General features: G+C 41.2%; 3 protein-coding genes across 7 annotated transcripts; 2 read left to right on the top strand and 1 right to left on the bottom strand.

The window, feature by feature from the left end:
• Positions 1-15: 15 nt before the first annotated feature.
• LOC105276197 (rho GTPase-activating protein 26) lies at positions 16-6447 on the top strand. 4 transcript variants are annotated; one of them, XM_011333630.3, is made up of 20 exons: positions 37-738; positions 900-1057; positions 1185-1256; positions 1397-1498; positions 1591-1701; positions 1779-1883; positions 2480-2551; positions 2848-2914; positions 3060-3157; positions 3234-3328; positions 3424-3526; positions 3588-3687; positions 3758-3973; positions 4195-4300; positions 4420-4783; positions 4953-5151; positions 5259-5418; positions 5504-5560; positions 5630-5709; positions 5780-6447. In XM_011333630.3, the coding sequence occupies exons 1-20, from the start codon at positions 579-581 to the stop codon at positions 5869-5871; spliced, it is 2517 nt and encodes an 838-aa protein (XP_011331932.1). In that variant the 5' UTR covers positions 37-578; the 3' UTR covers positions 5872-6447. The 4 variants fall into 4 exon arrangements, 3 of the variants coding, with proteins under 3 accessions (XP_011331934.1, XP_011331932.1, XP_011331933.1); XM_011333631.3 differs by having other exon boundaries at positions 579-738; positions 3445-3526; XM_011333632.3 differs by lacking the exon at positions 2480-2551 and having other exon boundaries at positions 35-738.
• On the bottom strand, positions 6405-9373 carry LOC105276195 (putative neutral sphingomyelinase). Of its 2 annotated transcripts, none has more exons than XM_011333628.3 (6): positions 9076-9373; positions 8812-8985; positions 8413-8560; positions 7907-8233; positions 7712-7817; positions 6405-7613 (listed from the first exon to the last, which is right to left on the bottom strand). In XM_011333628.3, the coding sequence occupies exons 1-6, from the start codon at positions 9120-9122 to the stop codon at positions 7222-7224; spliced, it is 1194 nt and encodes a 397-aa protein (XP_011331930.1). In that variant the 5' UTR covers positions 9123-9373; the 3' UTR covers positions 6405-7221. The 2 variants fall into 2 exon arrangements, with proteins under 2 accessions (XP_011331930.1, XP_011331929.1); XM_011333627.3 differs by having other exon boundaries at positions 8377-8560; positions 9076-9371.
• A 1048-nt stretch (positions 9374-10421) lies between these two features.
• Positions 10422-13543, top strand: LOC105276194 (ubiquitin-conjugating enzyme E2 J2). Its single transcript, XM_011333625.3, has 4 exons — positions 10422-11119; positions 11194-11428; positions 11540-11668; positions 11769-13543. Exons 1-4 carry the CDS (start codon positions 10995-10997, stop codon positions 11979-11981), a joined length of 702 nt encoding a protein of 233 aa, XP_011331927.1. The 5' UTR covers positions 10422-10994; the 3' UTR covers positions 11982-13543.
• Positions 13544-18837: the final 5294 nt, after the last annotated feature.

The following is an 18837-nucleotide window of genomic DNA, read 5'->3' as shown; positions in this document are numbered from 1 at the left end:
GAGCATCTTATTGCGCCAACTTCACGCTGAACCGAGTTTTCTAAACGCGTATGAAATTTGCTTTACCCACGCCCATGTGAGCGTGCTTTTACGCTTGATTCATCTTCTTCTCTTTCTTCTTATATCCCTCCTTGTCCTCGACGTAACGTTTCTCCGTGCGGAGTCTGTTTTATCATATCGCGATCGCGAATTAGGAGACTTTATGACAGGTACACATGTCGCTTCCGATTTTCATCCGCCTTCAACTCCAGAGATGAACCTAGCAACGCGAATTTTACGGTGTTATTGCCAAATCATCTCGATCGAGCTCCCATCGAGCTGAGCTATCGAACTGGGAGACCCGTGTCGAGTGTGTAGTGTGTACGTGAAGACGGTAAACTGCCAAGGGTGTTTAGACACATTGCATCCCGATGATGGCGAGTGTGCGCGAATCTGCACGAATAATACCGCAGTGACATGATAGTGATCGCGCGCTTCATCGCGGTCCAACGAGGTTGACAGACTAGATTACTCGCGGATTACTCGCGCGCGTGTACGTGTTCACATGACTCCCGCGTCTGCCTAAGAAACGCACGAGAATGGGTGTTGGCCTAAAACCGCTCGAGTTTACGGATTGCCTGACCGACAGCCCGTACTTCCGCGAGAATCTCCACTATCACGAGCGTGAATTGGAAAAGACCAGCCAGCAGATCAAGCGGCTCGTTAAAGAGGTCAAGGATTTGTTGCTGGCCGCAAAAAGTGAGTTCCACGTTCACTGCATTGTCGTTTCAAAGTGTGAGAAAATGTGCGAATTTTGCAACAGCTGTTTATCTCTCATTGTTGATCATCGAGTTAGTCGCGTGCTGGATGCTCGTCGATCGTGAGACATTTGAATGTAACGTTTATCGATACCTTTCCAGATTTGTCCAGGGCGCAGAGAGCCTTTTCCAAGACGTTGCAGAATTTTAGCTTCGAATGCATCGGTGAGAGTCAAACCGAAGACGAGACTCATATATCTCAAAGCTTGAAGGAATTTGGCAAGCTTATTGCGTCTATAGAGGATGAAAGAGATCGTATGGTGAGTAATGCTAGTTATAAGAAAAGCATAATTTATGCAGACTTTATTTCAGTAATTTATGGGAAAACATTGTTTTTTGTTTTTTTCTGAGAGCAATTAATAATAACATCAATTTTTTCTGTTTCAGTTGGAACGAGCGTATGATCAGATCATACTGCCTTTGGAAAATTTTAGGAAGGAACATATTGGAGGAGTTAAGGTATTATACATTTTTTAATATTTCATATTTTATTTATATTGTATTATCTTTCTTTCTCTATGTATATGTCTCGTATCAAATACCATATATTTTTACAACTCCAAATTTAAAATTTATCTAGCAATTCTTATTTCTTTCAGGATGGCAAGAAGAAATTCGAGAAGCAGACGATCAAGTTTTGCCAAAGTCAGGAGCGTTACCTGAATTTATCTACTAAAAAACAAGATAACGTTCTGCAAGAGGTATATCTCGTGCTTTTCATAGATTAGTGTCTTTAATTAGAATTTTACATAATTGATTAGTTGATATCGTGTGCGTGCATGTGCGTGCGTAGGCTGACGCGACGCTGGAGATGGCTGAACGACACTTCTCTCAAGCTAGCTTAGAATACGTGTTTTTACTGCAAGAGGTTCAGGAACGGAAAAAATTCGAATTCGTGGAGACGGTAATGAGACGAACAGATTAATTTTAATCTTTCATCATAGCGCCCACATAATCATAGTGCAACGTAAAATGTTCTAGTTGTTGGGATTTATGTTCGGCTGGTTGACGTTCTATCATCAAGGCCATGAAGTTGCAAAAGATTTTAAACCTTACATGACAGAGCTGCAATTAAAGATTCAGAAGGTTGGTTACTAGTCTGTCAACGCGTTTCTAACTGCTTGACATATACACACGTTGAACAGTATATTTAAGGAAGTATTTTATCTGTACATCTTGGTATACTCATTTCAGGTTTTAATATTTGTTGTTGACAGATTTAATATTAATAATATAATAATAATAATAATAATAGAATTACATTTTTAATGTCGTTGTCGCTGTGTGTTTGTTTGCAAAGAGAGATCTTGTCAAGCACCACTAACACGTAGATACGTGTCTGCTCTTACAGTACATTAATACAGTAATATCACTCGTGGTTTCTCCTCGTTTCCGGCTTGAGCTAGCCAATGTGTCGCACGTGTTAAGAGACGAGTTAATAACTGACAAATCCGCCAAATTAATTGAGAATTAGTTTCGTTGAAAATTTCAGGAATTCATTTGGAATTCCGAGCCTGGTCGTAGAGTCATAGTATCGAACGTGCAACACTCGCGGATTAAATTGTCGCGTGGTGTAATATCGTGTGGTGTATATACATATTACATTAGGATTGATAACACAGCATGAACTAAGAGCTTACTAATTGCAATTTTTATTTGTGTGTGTGCGTGTGTTTCACAAGACTAGAGAGAATTTCCTTGCTACCCGGGATAAAACCGAGTCACTTATGAATAAAATGAAGGACATGAAGAAGGTACGTTCCTAGGAATATTCTTTCTCACATATCTTTGCGTTTTCACTTTTTCTTGATTATCCAGTAAAAATTATCCTTTTGCCGAAATAGTCCTGTAAATAACGATGTAGCGGTAGAAATACGTCGTCTCATAGCTTATGTTACAGTAAACATTAGTTTATCACGTAGTTGCAAGAGGAAAGTTAAGCATATGAATAGTTCTGTTTGTTCTGGATTTTCTCATGAAGTAACGGCTTTACACTGCTACTGCATAAAAAGTATGCCTTTTCATTCATCGATTCGTCTCTCTTTCTTAGTCTGCGGTAGAAAGTGGTCTCAACAAACTGCATTCGCGCGAAGGGTATCTATTCTTAATGGAGAAGAGTAAGTTCATTATAAATAAGTGTGTTATAAGAATTTCGGTGAATACTGAAGACTGCGTTCAAGCAGTCTCAGGTCCATAAATTTGATAAATCCATTTTATGATAAATATTGCTACATATCATTAAGAATCGTGCAATCTTTGCAGAAGCGTTTGGCACAACATGGACGAAGCAGTACTGCACATATCAAAAGGACAAAAAGGAGTTCACTATGATCCCTTACAATCAGCTCACGGGGAAATTTGTAAGTGAAAAATCGATTAGTACGTGAAAACATATCGCAAAGATTTTTTAAATAATCTTCGATATCTTCTCGATAGAGCAGCAAGGAAACCTTCACGCTTGCCACCTGCATACGACGAACATCGGACAGCATTGAAAAGAGATTTTGCTTCGACGTCACAGCTGTCGATAAGTAAGCTAAATCTTACTTCTGCTACGTAAACGATCAAAAATCTCGATCTCGATTACAAAATATTTTATTTTAAATCTAATACGACGATTGAGAAGGTCTTTCCATCGTTTTTCCAGACCTAACGTAACGTACACATTCCAAGCGCTTTCCGAGGAGGATCGAAAGTTGTGGATGGACGCCATGGACGGGAAGGAACCTGTGAGTGTCTCCTCTACCTTTCACGAGCAGAATCACGCGTAACCGATGGGATATTTTTCAGATCTGTCGATTGGGCTCTTCCGCGAAGTCTGAAGACGCAACGTTGGATGAGACCGGTTTTACATTTGTGACCAAGTGCATCGTCGCGCTCGAAGATAGAGGTAACACGCAATCTTTTTCTTTCGCGAATTAATCGAGCTGCCTGATTTAATAATCGCCTCGATTCGACAGGACTCGAAGAGCAGGGCCTGTACAGAGTGGTCGGCGTCGCATCGAAGGTGAACAAACTTCTGACGATGGGACTCGACAAGCGAAAAATGGACAAGCTCAATCTGAACGACCGCTTCGAGTGGGAGAGTAAAACCATTACCAGCGCGCTCAAGACTTACCTGAGAACGTTGCCGTTAATGACTTACCGATATTACACCAGCTTCATTACAGCTGCGAGTGCGTATAGGTATTCTTGATAAACATATTGTTTTATTTTCGCTGTTATATCTGTTTGCGCTGATCGATGAGATTCTACGCGGCAATTTGTTTTTTTCTGTACAATAATAATTTTTTTGCATTTCTTTCCGATGATTTCATTTTTGACACAATTCATTAACGTTAAGTAATGTTAAACGAGAAGATGTTCCATCCTAATTTTGTATTGTGCCGTTTAACAGAACAGGAGACGAAGGAAGCTCGGATAAACAGTATACATAGCCTCGTTTATCGATTGCCTAAGGCCAATTTTAACATCCTGATGCGTCTTATTACTCATCTGTGCGGGTAAGAAATAATTTTACACACGCTTATTATTCGGAATTCAATTTATTTTTAGATTGTTTATCTCTAGTCACAGAACCGTAGCCCGAAACTATATTCCACTTGTTCGTTCGGAATTTCAGTGTGGCAAAGAAAAGTGACAAGAACCTGATGACTGTGGGGAACCTGGCGGTGTGCTTCGGTCCGACTCTGTTGCGACCCGAGGAGGAAACGGTGGCTTCCATAATGGACATCAAGTTCTACAACATCGTCGTAGAGATACTGATCGAGAACTGCGAGAGAATAACCGCCGGGCCGCCTCAGGATTCTCTGCGCGCAGCAGCCGCGCAATCGTCGTCGTCGTCGCAAGCTGCCGTCGTCGCGAGCAAATCGCAGTGCGTTAAAACGGAGGAAGTCCCGACCTCCTCCTCGGGTAACGGCACGGCATATCTCAGATATCCCACGCACACGGCGGTGACGGTAACGCCCACGTCGTCACACACACATGTGAGTTGTCGAGCGTTTAACGTTGGCTCTGTCTGATTTTTTATCGAATACGTTATCTGTATTTCCGTAATCCGTTTATCGTTATCTATATATAGCAATGTGTGTGTGTGTGTGTGTGTGTGTGTGTGTGTGTGTGTGTGTGTGTGTGTGTGTGTGTGTGTATCCGCAGCTTGTAACCAGAGCCTACTACGACGGCCAGCTTCTACCAGTTGTTAATAAATCGTCCACCATGGACGAAAGGAATAACGGGGACTACGAGGATCTCGATAGTACGAGTCACCGCATACCGTCGTATCTAGACGGGCGTGGTGGTGGCGGCCGCATGAAATTGACCAACGCGAATCTCATGTACCATTCAGCCGACAAAGGTCTTGTTAACATTAACGTTCCTCGTTATTTAATATAACATATAATTTAATATAATATTGTAGAACAATATTCGTATCTTGAACTGAGAATTACATTATTGTTACAGTCCTTAGCGGTGGCAATACGAGCAGTTCCAGCGAATCGATCGCGTCGGATCCTCATCCGTTCACGAGCGAGCTACCGGTGAAACAGAAACGCGGCACCATGATGTCCGTGCACTACGCCACGGCTTACCCGCAACGCAGCAACTCGTCGTCGATATGCCCGTAAGAGAGATGGATTTCCACTTTTTTCATTAATAACTGTGTACTTCTTGTTATCGCTTTTCTAATCGTGCTACTTTCCGTGTAGCGTCAACACGTCGCCCAGTAGCGGACGATCGAGTCCCGGTCAGGTGCCAGGAATCTGGTAAGTCAGTTATTGTTTATACGCGAGGTTCATTGAATGCGACAATTTGTCATCCGCACGAATTTTCAGGCGAGTGCGAACCCTGTACGCGTGCTTGGCGGAAAACGACGGCGAGTTGTCGTTCGAACCAAATCAAATCATCACAAATGGTAAGACAAGTACGTACGGAGGAAAACTCTTGTACGGAAGAAGATCGGTAACAGCCTCTTGTGATTGCAGTCAAGGCCTCCTTGGAGCCAGGTTGGTTGGAGGGCACGTTAAACGGCAAAACGGGACTGGTACCGAAGAATTATGTCGAGCAGCTACCCTAAGTGTCACAAGAACACCAAAGAGTGCCTGAGATAAACGTGGCCGTATGTTTTGCTGCTACAAAGCACGCACGTTTCAGTCGAGTCGTTTTCTTGGCTTCATCATCGGAAACAGGGATTTCACGAGAGGTATGCAACGTGATAGACGAACGACGCTCGCGTTTTATACGTGACTATTGTATCAGTTTTTCTTTGGCTACATGCTGCTTAGTCAATTATATATATATATATACATACACACTCGTATGAGCGTTATTTATTAGAAGCCATTTTACTCCTTGTATATCGAGAGAGAGAAATTGTATATATATAATTGTATAATTGTATAATCGCTTATAAATATATATAGGAAAGAAGTGAGATGTATATGTGCAGAAGGATCATATAGAATTAATATATATATATATCTGATGCATTTGAATACATTTATACAAAGTGACATTTCCGATATATATATATACACACACGCACACATGCACGCACGTCGTTTGTAGAGGATTTGTAGGGGAGGAGAAAAGGCAATAACCATTCGTTTATACTATTGTATTATAATAAAATATATATATATATAATACGATATATATACATGTTAAGTATGTAGAAGTATAGAAAATTTCGCAAGTCTATTAAATAGTGGGTGCTCATTTCGGTATTTTTTATCTTAGCCTCAATGTAGCAGTACAAAGCGGAATTCGCAGTAAAAAAAAAACGTGACGCGACAGCGCGTGAAAGACTGAAGACTTGATCGAACAAAATTCAGTTTCGATTCAGTTTGCCTACGTGGAAGCATGAATACTGCATCAGGATAGGTTACCACAGTGCCGTTGTCTTGTTACGGAATGATATGTGTAGTTTATTATTCAGTCGTACTGCTACGTGAGTGTCCATCGACACTTGTAGCATATGTAAATGCTCAAGATGCGTCTAAAGTCATTGCGATCTCCCGTCGAAACGTAAGGAACACGGGTGTGTGGTTTCGCAACATAAATTTTAAGATTCATTTCACAGAAGTCGCGTAACATCGAAGGGAAGTTACAAAAGCAAGAAAACAAGACATCATTTCTTCTCAAAGTCTTAAAAGCTGGATACGCACACAGATTGCACAACATTCCACATGAAAGAACACGTAACATGACTTTTCTTAAAAAAAAATTAAATGCAATTATTGTCTGAGCTCGATCGATCTTACAATGCGATATTATTTCGCGCAAGGTTGGTGTTTAGCGGAAACAAAAGCTGGATACGCACATAGATTGCACAACGTTCCACATCAACGAACACGTAACATAACTTTTCTTAAAAAAAAAAAGAAAAATTATTGTCTGAGCTCAATCGATCCTGATATTGACAATATTATTTCGCGCAAGTTGTTTGGTGCGGAAACGAAACTTTGGAAGGTTTGTTTCCGCGCAGATCGTTGTTCAGTTGCGTCATATAAATTTCTATGGTCAAGCAGCCCGCTTTCAGAGCGTTCTTCTCCACGCTGTTCCATATCGAACTCATAAACAGGGTATAACATAGTATCGCAGTCAGAAAGATACGTGCTATATTCAAACCGATGTCGATGCCCAGAGACGTGTTCAGACAATTCAATCCGATGGACCAAAGTAACGGAATCGACAGTATACAGCCTGACAAGAGATACCAGAAACGCTGGCGTTGTACGCTCCTTAGCGCGTTCTCGCAAATCTCGATCGCCTCCTTCAAGGAATCCGTAACATTTGGACTGTTTGTGTCGTGTTCACCTGCGAGCAAACGTACGCTTTCGAATTACCTACCGGCCTCCGGAAAGATAAATACGACAACAATGTATGTACATGAGACGGACGGATGTACGACTCACCGTTGGTGAATTTGAGCGTGGCCATAACACCCTCGTGGTCCGAGTAGCTAAAATCTTTGTACGGCACGCGATTTGGCAAGGGATGCTGGAAATTTGCGATTTCCACCTGCGAAATTGTCATGATTCAACGTGCGTGATTAAATGACTAACGCCAATGTTGTTTTTTTTACACATGTGCGTGAGGCGAGTGTTTACCCTAACGGTTTTCGAACCCAAGTACAGGACATGATCTATGCGCTTGCCCTCCGGCCGCCTGCGAGCAAGCTTTGAGCTGGTGTAACTGTTGTTGGCACATTCGTTGGTCCCTATGTGACTCGCGCTGTTCGGACACGCGTCCGTCAAGCCGGCGACGCCACATATGATCCTGTACGCTAAGTCTTGCGGCTCAGTATTAAGATCGCCGGCGAGTATCACAGCGTCCGCGCCTCCGCTCGTCATCCTCACGAATTGAGCAGTATCGAATGCCTGCAGCACTCTGTGAGCCATGTACTCGTCATTCTCCCGATTATACTCCGCGTGCAACTACAAGGTAAGAACGACAGGTAATATTTGGCGGACATTCGCACATTCGCAGATCGTTACGTGTTAAATAAATGAACGATATACAAAATATATAATTGAGTTACGAGAGTAGTAACGAAAAATAGTGCGTTGTATAGACGTACGTGTGCGATATAAATATTAATATTCATACTGCGAACTTTGATTTTACATAGGCCGACACCTTTGCCACCGAACCAGTCGCCATGGTGGATTTTGTGAACGTAACCGTTCAACGGCCACCTGTGGAACATAACGTCGCAAATGGGATACCGCGACAGGACGCATATTCCAGATCCTACGACGCCGCTGCAGAAAAGAAATGTGACATCCTTTAGCAAACACTCCCGCAATTATCCAGATACATTTGTTATAAAGTTGCGATAAATGTTTACTTTTACCCTCTCCTCTTAAATTCATTTTGCAGGGCACTTTTCTCTTCTCGAACCTTTCTTTTTACGCGAAAACACATCGATTGAGATATATTTTTATCTAAATTTAAGAGGAGAAGGTCACAGTAAACATTTACCAAAGTTACATCGATTTACAACGTGGTTTACCTGTAGAAGTAATGTGAATAGGGAAGTACTTCCTGCGCTTTTGCTCTGATCGCCTTGAAATCATTGACGGACCAAACTTCTTGCAGACATATCACGTCGTATTCCCTACTGGCACACTTGTCCGCGATAGCGGCCATCCGTGGGTTTCTGTTTCTCGAAACATACGGTATACCCCTGAGGAGGAAAAGAAAACGTGAATTTGAGGTAATTAGCGCAATGTTCATGAAAATAATGAAGTCTTGGGCGTAGCGAGCGTTCTCTCACCAGCAATTGAGCGTCAGGATACTTATTGACGTGTCGTTCGTCGACATAATTGCTGCCGACGTGTCTGTTTTTAATCGCGGCGGAACAAAACACGACACGAACTGGCTTCAATCGTAGAATAGCGCAGTGCGACTCGCTTCTCATGCCTTTCTACATTGAATTATTATTAAATTATTGTACAAAAGATAGAAGGAAAAAGAAAACAATGGACAAAGAACTCGCTCGCTCGATGTCTCTTCACATTCTTCAATCGTGCGTATATCGCCGGATTTAACAAGTCTATCGATATAGCTTGAATAATCGAGGGTTCCCCATAGACTACGCGATAAAAAGGCGCAGGCACGTTGCACTAGAGTCTAAATAATAAGAGAAGCGCAATCGTTACCCCCTCCATGCTTCCCATGGTCGCCATGTTGGGCCCGCAGATGTCTATTTGTATACAACGTAGCTTATGTATCTGGTCCATTTGGTTATTTTTAATAGAAATATGTTTCAAAAATGTCTCAGAGATATCTAAAATATTTTTTTTTAGAAAATAACATAAATATATTATAAATATATTTTTTCTCACTTATAGTACACCGATTGCAGTTAGTTTCCCAACAGAATGTATTACGGGCTCAACATGGCGGTCAGCCAATCAGCAAGTGAGACGCCGATTGCGCTTCTCTGATTATTTAGGACTCTACGTTGCACGTGACCGGATAGGAATTTTTAAGTATTTTCCTAGAATCCGGTTGCCAAACGTGTGTGTTACTATTGGCTCTCTGCTATTGGATACAGGCTCTATAATCGATTAATCGATTCTCGAATACGATTTCCTCATTCGCTGCGAGCCTTCATTTGCTCCACTGTCCATTTAGCGCTACAAATACTTCAAAACATTTTCCTTTTTTTATTTGAAAGAAAAAAAATAGAAAGAAATTCTGGAGCATTTGAAACGTTAATTTATATAAATTGTATTTGTCTGAATAATAATTTAATTTAACTTTTGGTCAATAGCAAATGGGAGTAAACAGACGTTTAGCAGATATTTTTAACAACTAAAAGGCGTGATCAAGTGTCTTGATAAGCGCTTTTTTCCATAACCATACTTATCTTAAAATTCTTACAAAAATTTAAAATTGATACGAAATCGCGCTTTTTTGCCGACAGCGTGGTAGCACTGCGCGCAGCGAGTCAATTCAGGGGGTCGATTGTGTATCATATTACTTGGATGAAAATTACAGAAGTGAGCAAATTTACTAGATGTTGACCAATGAAATTATAAATATTCTAGTAAATTTGCTCACTTCTGTAATTTTCACCCAAGTAATATGATACACAATCGACCCCCAGCAGACTTCGCGATCGTGTGCTTTCGACCACTTCCGACTGTTGCATGACTCATTACTGTCAGATTGTGTCAGATTTTGGTGCGACCGGTGGTCGCGTTCCGTCGGAGCGCATTCTCCGGACACCGTTCCTTGTCCACGGTTCAGCACCTCACGGATCATCTGCGTATCAGTATTTGCTACGCGATCATCCAGCAAATTCTGATCGCACGATAATCTCTGTCGTGCTCGACACCACGTAACCTCTCGCGCAGCGCGACAAATAATCGTCAGTCCCGTATTTGTCACGAGGCAACCTGACGATTCGATCGTCACCCTCGGGAGTAGGTCACGGACCGATTATCGCGCATCATTGGTTCCACGTGGAGCCGCGATGCGCGATTGTGTCGTGCGACTTAACCGTGCTGAAACGCGCTGAAACAAGAAGGCCAGCTCGTGGAAAATTTCACTCCGTAAACACCGTACGCGAGGAGAAGAAAACTCGAACGATTGAGGTTATATTTGCTGAGCTGAGGAGACGAGAGGTACGTGCGGGACGAACGTAGAAAGTTGAGCTGCATCTGTACGAAGTTTACACTGGGCTATATGGTAAGGATGAACAGGAAAAGCAACTGCGCAACAGCCAGATTGAAACAGGACTACCTACGCCTCAAGAAGGATCCGGTACCGTACGTTCTTGCGGAGCCAGTACCCTCAAATATACTGGAATGGTGAGTCTCGATGGTTGAGTGAACATACATATTGGTTTTTGGCACGTGATTAAAATACGCGTTGCTTGTTTCAGGCACTACGTGGTAATAGGACCAGAAAAGACTCCATACGAAGGTGGCTTCTACCATGGGAAGCTCATATTTCCCGGCGAGTTTCCATTCCAACCACCTAGCATCTACATGACTACTCCAAACGGTCGGTTTAAAGTTAATACGAGATTGTGCCTGTCCATTTCTGATTTTCACCCTGACACGTGGAATCCGGCGTGGAGCGTATCTACTATTCTTACTGGCTTGCTTAGTTTTATGGTAAGTTTTCATATAGGGATAGCTCTAAACCTAGCTTGGAAGCAATCTCAAAATATCTCTATAATTACAATATTATAGAAATTTTATACTTAAGTTTTATTGCATTTACAGATTGAAAAGAGTCCCACGCTTGGTAGCATTAACACGACAGATTACGAGAAAAGGCAACTAGCTGCTCAAAGCTTAGAATACAATCTAAAGGACAAGATGTTCTGCGAACTCTTCCCGGAAACTGTAGAGGTATTATCTCACCACGCACACTGTTACGAGTAAAAATATTACATTATTAATGTGCGTGAATATTTGTCTTGAAATAACAAACGTGATAACGTAATTGCAGACGATCAAAAGCGAGCTGGAACGTCGGAAAGAGCTGGAGAAGCAAGCGAGGCATCAGTCTACCACGTCCGAGGTTTCCTCCCTGATACGAGACCAGTTGCACAGGGAACAGGGTCCGTTGCATAGCGCGCTGGCGAATCTCTTTGTCATTATCGGTTTCGCGGCGTTCGCGTACACGGTAAAATACGTAATAAGGAGCATAGCAATGGAATAAAGGAAAACGGAGTAGAGATTTCCAATGTCGCCGGGAAAAACGTGAAACGAGAGAGCTGTGACGATCACACGCGCGCGTCTTGGATCGATTGATACTCGATACAACGTGGAGCAAGAAGACATAGGCTTCAGCCAATACTCGCCCGTCAATTCACCACACAGTGCGAATCGATGCGGCGCCGAAGGCCTCGCGCAGTTCAGAACTTTTGCCAGTAAATCGCGTGAGAGAGTAGTTTGATAGATTTTTTATATCAGAATATCGGGTGTAAGATACAAGTACTGTATTATAATATCGCGCGAACTTTCCGCTCGCTAGCCATTGATACGGAAAAAAAAGTATGAGTGTCGTAATCTCTCTTAGCTCGAGTAAAGCGTGTGTGCGAGATGAAAAACAATGTAAACGTAGTGGCCTCCTGCCTTTTTTATACTGGACTTGCACTTCTTCAAGCGTGACTTGTGTAAGTAGAGGAGCAGGCATCTTCACTTACGATCTGCAGCGTTCTTCCTTTTATTGGATTCCATGCCTTTTACGATTGATTGAATCCAAAGAAACGTTATATGTTATCATACCGTTTGCCTAGCCCTTTTACGGCGAGTTTCTCCAATAGAAATGCACAAATTTGCTGCACTTTGCGACGTGCCAATAAGACTAAGTCCGGAACTGATGACGAAATATGTGATTGAACGATCAGATTATGCTTCGTAGTCTAGCTTGTTCCGTTCATGGAGTGGATCTATTTTATAAGCATAAGAAGAAGGCGTCAAGAAACACGATAATGCCTCGACGCCAATAACGAAAATTAATCGACCGAAAGCAATTGTATTCATTGTATCAGCGATTATCTTGTGACTTCCTCTTTTAAAAGTTTTGCAGATTGATATTCCTTATTTACATTGATTATTAAAATGGCTCGTAGAATTATTCCTATGCGAAATGCGAATTTCTTCCAATAAAACATCCGATGTTTCTTTTGACGAAATAAGATGTAAAGAATATACGTTTCCAATTCAAAGACATCCTCACCGCTCTTCCAGGACTATTTATATACCGAAAAAAAGAGACTCAATTTTATGTAATTTTTCCAAGAAAATGCTGAACTGCAATCTGGATGTACTGAGAGTAATATATGATGAATATATGATCTTTTATTGATGAAATATTGGTCATTTCTACTAATAATCTTCTGTCAAATGAATAATTATTTAACAGTTTGCAACGTTTTTTTTTAGTTCCTCACTATACCGTTAATATTGATAAAGAGAAATATAAAATATAAAACTTTAATACAATATTAATTTTCCTAATAAAAAAATAATTTTTTTTTATTTTACTTGCTTTTACCGACGACTCTTTCTGCGGACCACGCAGTTGTCCGTTTTATTCTATATTCCCTAATAATCGATAAAGCGAATTCCCCATGTGTGCTGATACATATTCTATCATCATATGTGTAAACATGCGTAGATATCGTAATTAAAACACATTACAATAAAACTACAATAAAATTATGTATATAAATACGACATATTGTAAGTGTGGAATATATAGTTTACTTACTTGAGAAACATCACGTGTCTTAAGACTGCTTCGTTAAAAACTATTAACATATCCATTCAATCCTCTCTTTGCTCCATAAATGGAGTACGAAGTGTGAATAAAATTTTGAAACAATCTGATTAAACAATCTTCACAAGCAATTGCTTTATTGATGATTGATAGACACAAAAATTTGAAATGGACGGAATATATCAATCGTTGCTTTTTGCAGCCCGAAGAGTTGAATGAGATTTCTGTTACAAAGGAATTTCATGAATAGCAAGAAACTCATCTATGACTTATCGCTAGAGTTCGAATGTAGGAACAGCGAGCATTCTCTTACTTTAGCGCGCGGTTTACCGTTCCGGTAAACTGTTAGAATCCCCGCGCTGAATGCTTCGTTGTCCAAGTGCGCTCGGGAGGAAGGACACATCCTGTGAACCGAGCGCGCGCTTCTTGCATCGTTGTCGTGTTTATTCCTTCCTCTACGGGCCGCAGATAAATCGGGACACGAGTAACGCAAATTTCCTCGAATCTCATTTCACTCAATGATTTATTGATTTCGTTCCCTGTTTCGACGTATTAATCGACTATTAATCAATCATTTTTGACTAATTATTGTTTTCCGATTTTTAATTTTATTAATAAGTTCCTGAATTTCTGCTCATTGTACTTGAATAATTTTTTATAAAACAGAACACAAGGTGGCGTAATATTTTATATATTAGGTGTGGAAAATAATTCGGTATTTTTTTTTAGAAATTGAACATCTGTCTGAACGTATTACTCCATTTTTATCCACCAAACTGATTTTGATCATTTTTTTTGTACCATGTGCAATAACGACACACTGGCCGACACATGTCGCAGATGTGATGTTATTTCATATTCCATCGCCAGATTTCTATGATCCGCTTTAATCTAGGAAAACATTCCCGCAAAAGAAGCAAACAGCAATTTATTCTGCCACGAAATAACAAGGAAGTCGCACTGCGGCCAGCCGTTTTCCCATCGGGAAACCATGTCCGCAATCTCACCCTCCGATGCCTTGCTGGAACACCCTTCCGCGTCTATAGCACCCGCCCCTTACGTAAATCATCGGGAGAGGCGCCAGGACACTTTCCTCAGTCTCGCTTCGGATCCTGCCTAAATAAGATGCACGTGCGTGTATCCGCGACAAGCTATCGTATCTGATATGCGCTTATATGAAATCGTTTTCAGAATCAAGAAACCCGACACCTCAAAAAGTAAAATTAATCATTAACAAATAAATTTACGATAATCGCGCCACCTTTTTCTCCTTGTAAATTTACATGATATTTGGTGGATCTTTGTTCAAGCGAATGCAATTTTCAAATTATTATGTTTATTATTATAATATTATTAAAAGATCGAATGATAATTCGAGATAAGACCATATCTCGCAGTTCAATCACAGTCGAAATTTGAACTTGCGCTTTTATGCATCCGTTCGATACCGGAAACGAGTGAGATGAGGGTTCTCCCGCGAGGGTGATTTAAAGTGTCGTCAATCGGGCCGGAATGGTTCGTAGAATCATTTTACGCCCTCGTTCTCCGGTGGGTGGGACGAGAGGCGAACGCAATGGAGAGAAAAAGAAAAAGACGGAGAAAGGGAACGAGAACACGACCACCGAAAACCGCCTCCGGGATAATTAACTGTAGGGACGACCTCATTACGCGGCTTAATGAGCTGCCAGCGACCGCGCGCGCGTCGCGTCCATGTCGCGGCGCGGATACTTTTTCGAGTTTCGGGGGAGAAGAGAGAAACATCGCGGCGCACGTCCTGTCCCGGACTGGTAAAAATCGCTTTTATTACGACAGTGATTTATCGAGGCACTGAGAGAATCGCCACGGTTCGTGATTTGTCGGCTTAACGAGAGACGTGCGCTGTCGCGTCGAGAACGAAACAATTAGTTTCGCGCGCGCATGTAAAAAATGCGCTGTATGTATTTTCCTATGAACAAAAACAAAGTAAACATGAATGCAAGAATTTTATGTTCTCTTGCGTTCAATAATTGAGAAAGGAAATCGCTTCGGACGATTTGTCGAATTAAGACGCACGAGTGCTCCGATCGTTCGGCGAAGTTCAGCGCGTTTCTATTTCCATCCACGACGTCCCTCTCCGTCCATGTGGTCCAGCCTATCGACGGATTCTCACCGGGACGGTGGTTTTCCTCGCGTATTACCCTATGTTCATCGCAGGAGAGAGCCATAATCCTGAGCGGAACGTTTTATTGCCCGTAAAACCGGATAAAAGCCGACGCAGCCAAATAAGTGTACCATCGAATTGGCCCTATTCAGATATAAATATATATGCTGATGAAGAGCATGCACCGCGCGCCGCCCTCATGGCCGTCGTTCATACTAAAGACGGGCGATTCATCATCCCGGTGAAAACGAAAGGGTTGACAGAAACTGTGGTGATTTAGCGAGAAAAGACAGGGAGCAGATGCTTGTTCTGGCGATGTTGCCTGTCGCACTTTTCGCCGTCATTTTGTTCTTGTCTTTCTCGCAATGGTAAACATCTTTTTATTAAGTATGCATGAACATCGATTAATAATAATAAGGATATTACAATTATCGTCATCATCGTCATCATTATTATTATTTGTTAGAATCGAAAACTAAATTTTGATATGCAAAGGCTGATACGTCGAGCGCGATCGTCAAAATTTATTTCTCCACCGAATAATTGAGACGGCAGAGTTGAAATCGCAAAACGATGCAGCAACAGTGGCAATAGCAATGAAAGATCTAACGGTTTTCTCTCACGATGATCCTGGAAATCTGAGAAACCGCCTAAACTAAACATAGCGACCCACCGCGCACCATGACGCTTTATTTACGAACACGCGAAGCCGATGGAAATCCTTCCAGTGGCTCCAGACACCGATTATACCGGAGCAAGCCGCTTTTACGAGTCCCAATGTTTAATGTCACCATTACGTGCTCTGCTACTTTTTGTGCTCGCCATTGCATATACACATCACGCGGGTCGGATGTCGTTACAGTACAGAACACAGACTTGTATACTCCGGCCTTATCCGTTTAGCAATGATTTCAATGCCACGCTTTGTAATAACGATGCGGATATTAAGATATAGGTCAATCTCACAAATTTCAAGCGATTGGATTAAAAATAAGTAAAATTAAGCAACATATCCGATTTTTTGTCACATCAAAATTAAATTAAATTAAATCTCAAGAATTAACGATGCAATATGGATTTTTTCATATTTTCGGAAATCGATGAAAACGCATAAAAGTAGCAGAGTTGCAACACTGTTTCGCGTGATTCCGCGATTATTATTTTCCTGTGTCTTCAGACATCATCCTTACGAGAATACGGTAGAGAGGAAGCCCCTCGGCGCATCTCCCGTTCGATCTTACGCGATTGGTCCAGGCACACCCCGATGACACGGCTTTCGACCAATGGAGCAGACTGGGCGTCACTGCTCGGTCCGTTGCTTGCAATAATATTTGCACTGGCATGTCTAATCCATTAAGGCGGCCGCCACCGCCACCTCCGCCGCCGTTGGATGACGTTTGGTAAATTATTTATCGAGTCTTCCGTCGCGCGTTCTCTCGACCTCTCCTCTCGTCATTGCTTCTCCATCTTCGTCTCACTCGCGCGAACGTATCTCTTTTGCTACAATGGTGAACCTCCTGATTTACGAGTCGGAGATGTCGGAGATGCGCGGGGACGCTCGTTACGCGTCTGACATCATAAGCGTTCGCGAGATACGTTGTCGCATTAAATCTCCGTGTAATCGCCGATTTCACCCGCGATAATTAACCATAATAGATAAAAGTTAATAATCTCCTATATCATGTTAATCTTCTGCACTAACGCCTTAAACGCTTTGACTTCTGTCGCCAACTCACAGTAATAGACTGTAAAAGTCTATTTTTGGTTTATTAACTTCTAAAGAATTAATCTCTAAATGTGGGAATCTTTTTATGGTAAGAAATGATAATGAAACAAAAAAACAGATACAAGTTCTTCTCTTCTTTATTTTTGAGGTGATAATTGTAACAATATAAAAATACTGTACATTCAAAATACGCACGATGAGCGAAAACGCTCGGATAAATAAGCAGCATGTGCAACTATTAAGCTGGAGACACAATGGGAGGCAACAGGCAACAGGGACAGGGAATAACCAATCGCGTTACACGATTTGAGTACGGATGACCAAATCGAGCAACGCGATTGGTTATTTCCTGTTCCTGTTGCCTGTTGACTACCATTGTGTCTCCGGCCTTATAGCATCGAGTCGGGGAATGGATATCGAAATTTTGTTACCTCGATAATTGAGACCTCGATCGAAAATGCAAATTGCGTCGTTATTTGCAAAAACTCTATTTTTTGGGTTGAACAGAAAATTCGCTCCGTTTTTTTTTAGGAAAGATTGAGAGTTTTCATATTCAGACACAATTTTATTAATCAATATATATTCATCGATTTATCCGTTTACATCGATGATCTTTGGTTCGCCAAGAAAAGGATTTGATTTTACATTGTCCTTACCATCACACATCCGTCCACACTATCCCTACCTGTTTCGCCTGTTCTCATTCACATTCACATAGATAAAAACCCTATCACTTACAATAGATTTGCTCGTTATAAACTTTGATTAGTCGTCCTGAGCATGCATTTGTCGAGACAAAAATCGCCAATATAAACAATTTTTGATATCTTCGTTCGTTTACCATCCTTTTTACATACCGCACAAATCTTTCTTTGAATTTGAATTATATTTTTGTTTTTTTGTACAGTAAAAAAACATGAGATGCCGAAAATGCACGTTATGAATCTTTACAATTTTTCTTTAAATGCGTGTCGGTTTATCAGCTGTCAAATTCTACTTGCTTGAAACCATTTAAATGGCCATAAGGCTAGGCACATTTATTGAATCAGTCAAAAAGTTCGATTCAATTTTTACTTTATTGCATTCAATAGAAGCAAATTATTCATCAACCAAATAATCATCATCGTAGTCTGTGATTAGACATTACTGTCTACGATACAGATATTATCAACATCGTTGCCTATATTATATGTTTTGATATTGAAAATGAAACTGAACTTTTTGACTGACCCAATATTTTCACCCAGAACAATCTCTTGCCAAAACCAGAACTTTCCGTTCAACCTAATTTTTACGATCGTATGGTAATACATATATGTATAAGAAAAGGATTCTATATGCGTTAAATTGTGTGAAAGACGAATAAATTAATGCAGTATACAGGATTGTGTATACTTACAATTGATAGTTGCGTATACTTACAA

The sequence above is a fragment of the Ooceraea biroi genome, chromosome 9, assembly GCF_003672135.1.
Source record: "Ooceraea biroi isolate clonal line C1 chromosome 9, Obir_v5.4, whole genome shotgun sequence".
NCBI classification, from domain to species: Eukaryota; Metazoa; Arthropoda; class Insecta; order Hymenoptera; family Formicidae; genus Ooceraea; species Ooceraea biroi.
This window is presented reverse-complemented; position numbering and strand designations above follow the sequence as displayed.

Coding starts and splice junctions, on each gene's coding strand:
- LOC105276197 (XM_011333630.3), top strand. CDS start 579: ATGGGTGTTGGCCTAAAACCGCTCGAGTTTACGGATTGCCTGACCGAC. Junction 1,702..1,778: donor AATTCGAATTCGTGGAGACG/GTAATGAGACGA, acceptor AAAATGTTCTAG/TTGTTGGGATTTATGTTCGG. Junction 3,527..3,587: donor CCATGGACGGGAAGGAACCT/GTGAGTGTCTCC, acceptor GATATTTTTCAG/ATCTGTCGATTGGGCTCTTC.
- LOC105276195 (XM_011333627.3), bottom strand. CDS start 9,122: ATGTCGACGAACGACACGTCAATAAGTATCCTGACGCTCAATTGCTG. Junction 8,561..8,811: donor TATTCACATTACTTCTACAG/GTAAACCACGTT, acceptor TCTTTTCTGCAG/CGGCGTCGTAGGATCTGGAA. Junction 8,234..8,376: donor TTAATATTTATATCGCACAC/GTACGTCTATAC, acceptor CTTACCTTGTAG/TTGCACGCGGAGTATAATCG.
- LOC105276194 (XM_011333625.3), top strand. CDS start 10,995: ATGGTAAGGATGAACAGGAAAAGCAACTGCGCAACAGCCAGATTGAAA. Junction 11,120..11,193: donor CCCTCAAATATACTGGAATG/GTGAGTCTCGAT, acceptor TGCTTGTTTCAG/GCACTACGTGGTAATAGGAC. Junction 11,429..11,539: donor CTGGCTTGCTTAGTTTTATG/GTAAGTTTTCAT, acceptor TTGCATTTACAG/ATTGAAAAGAGTCCCACGCT.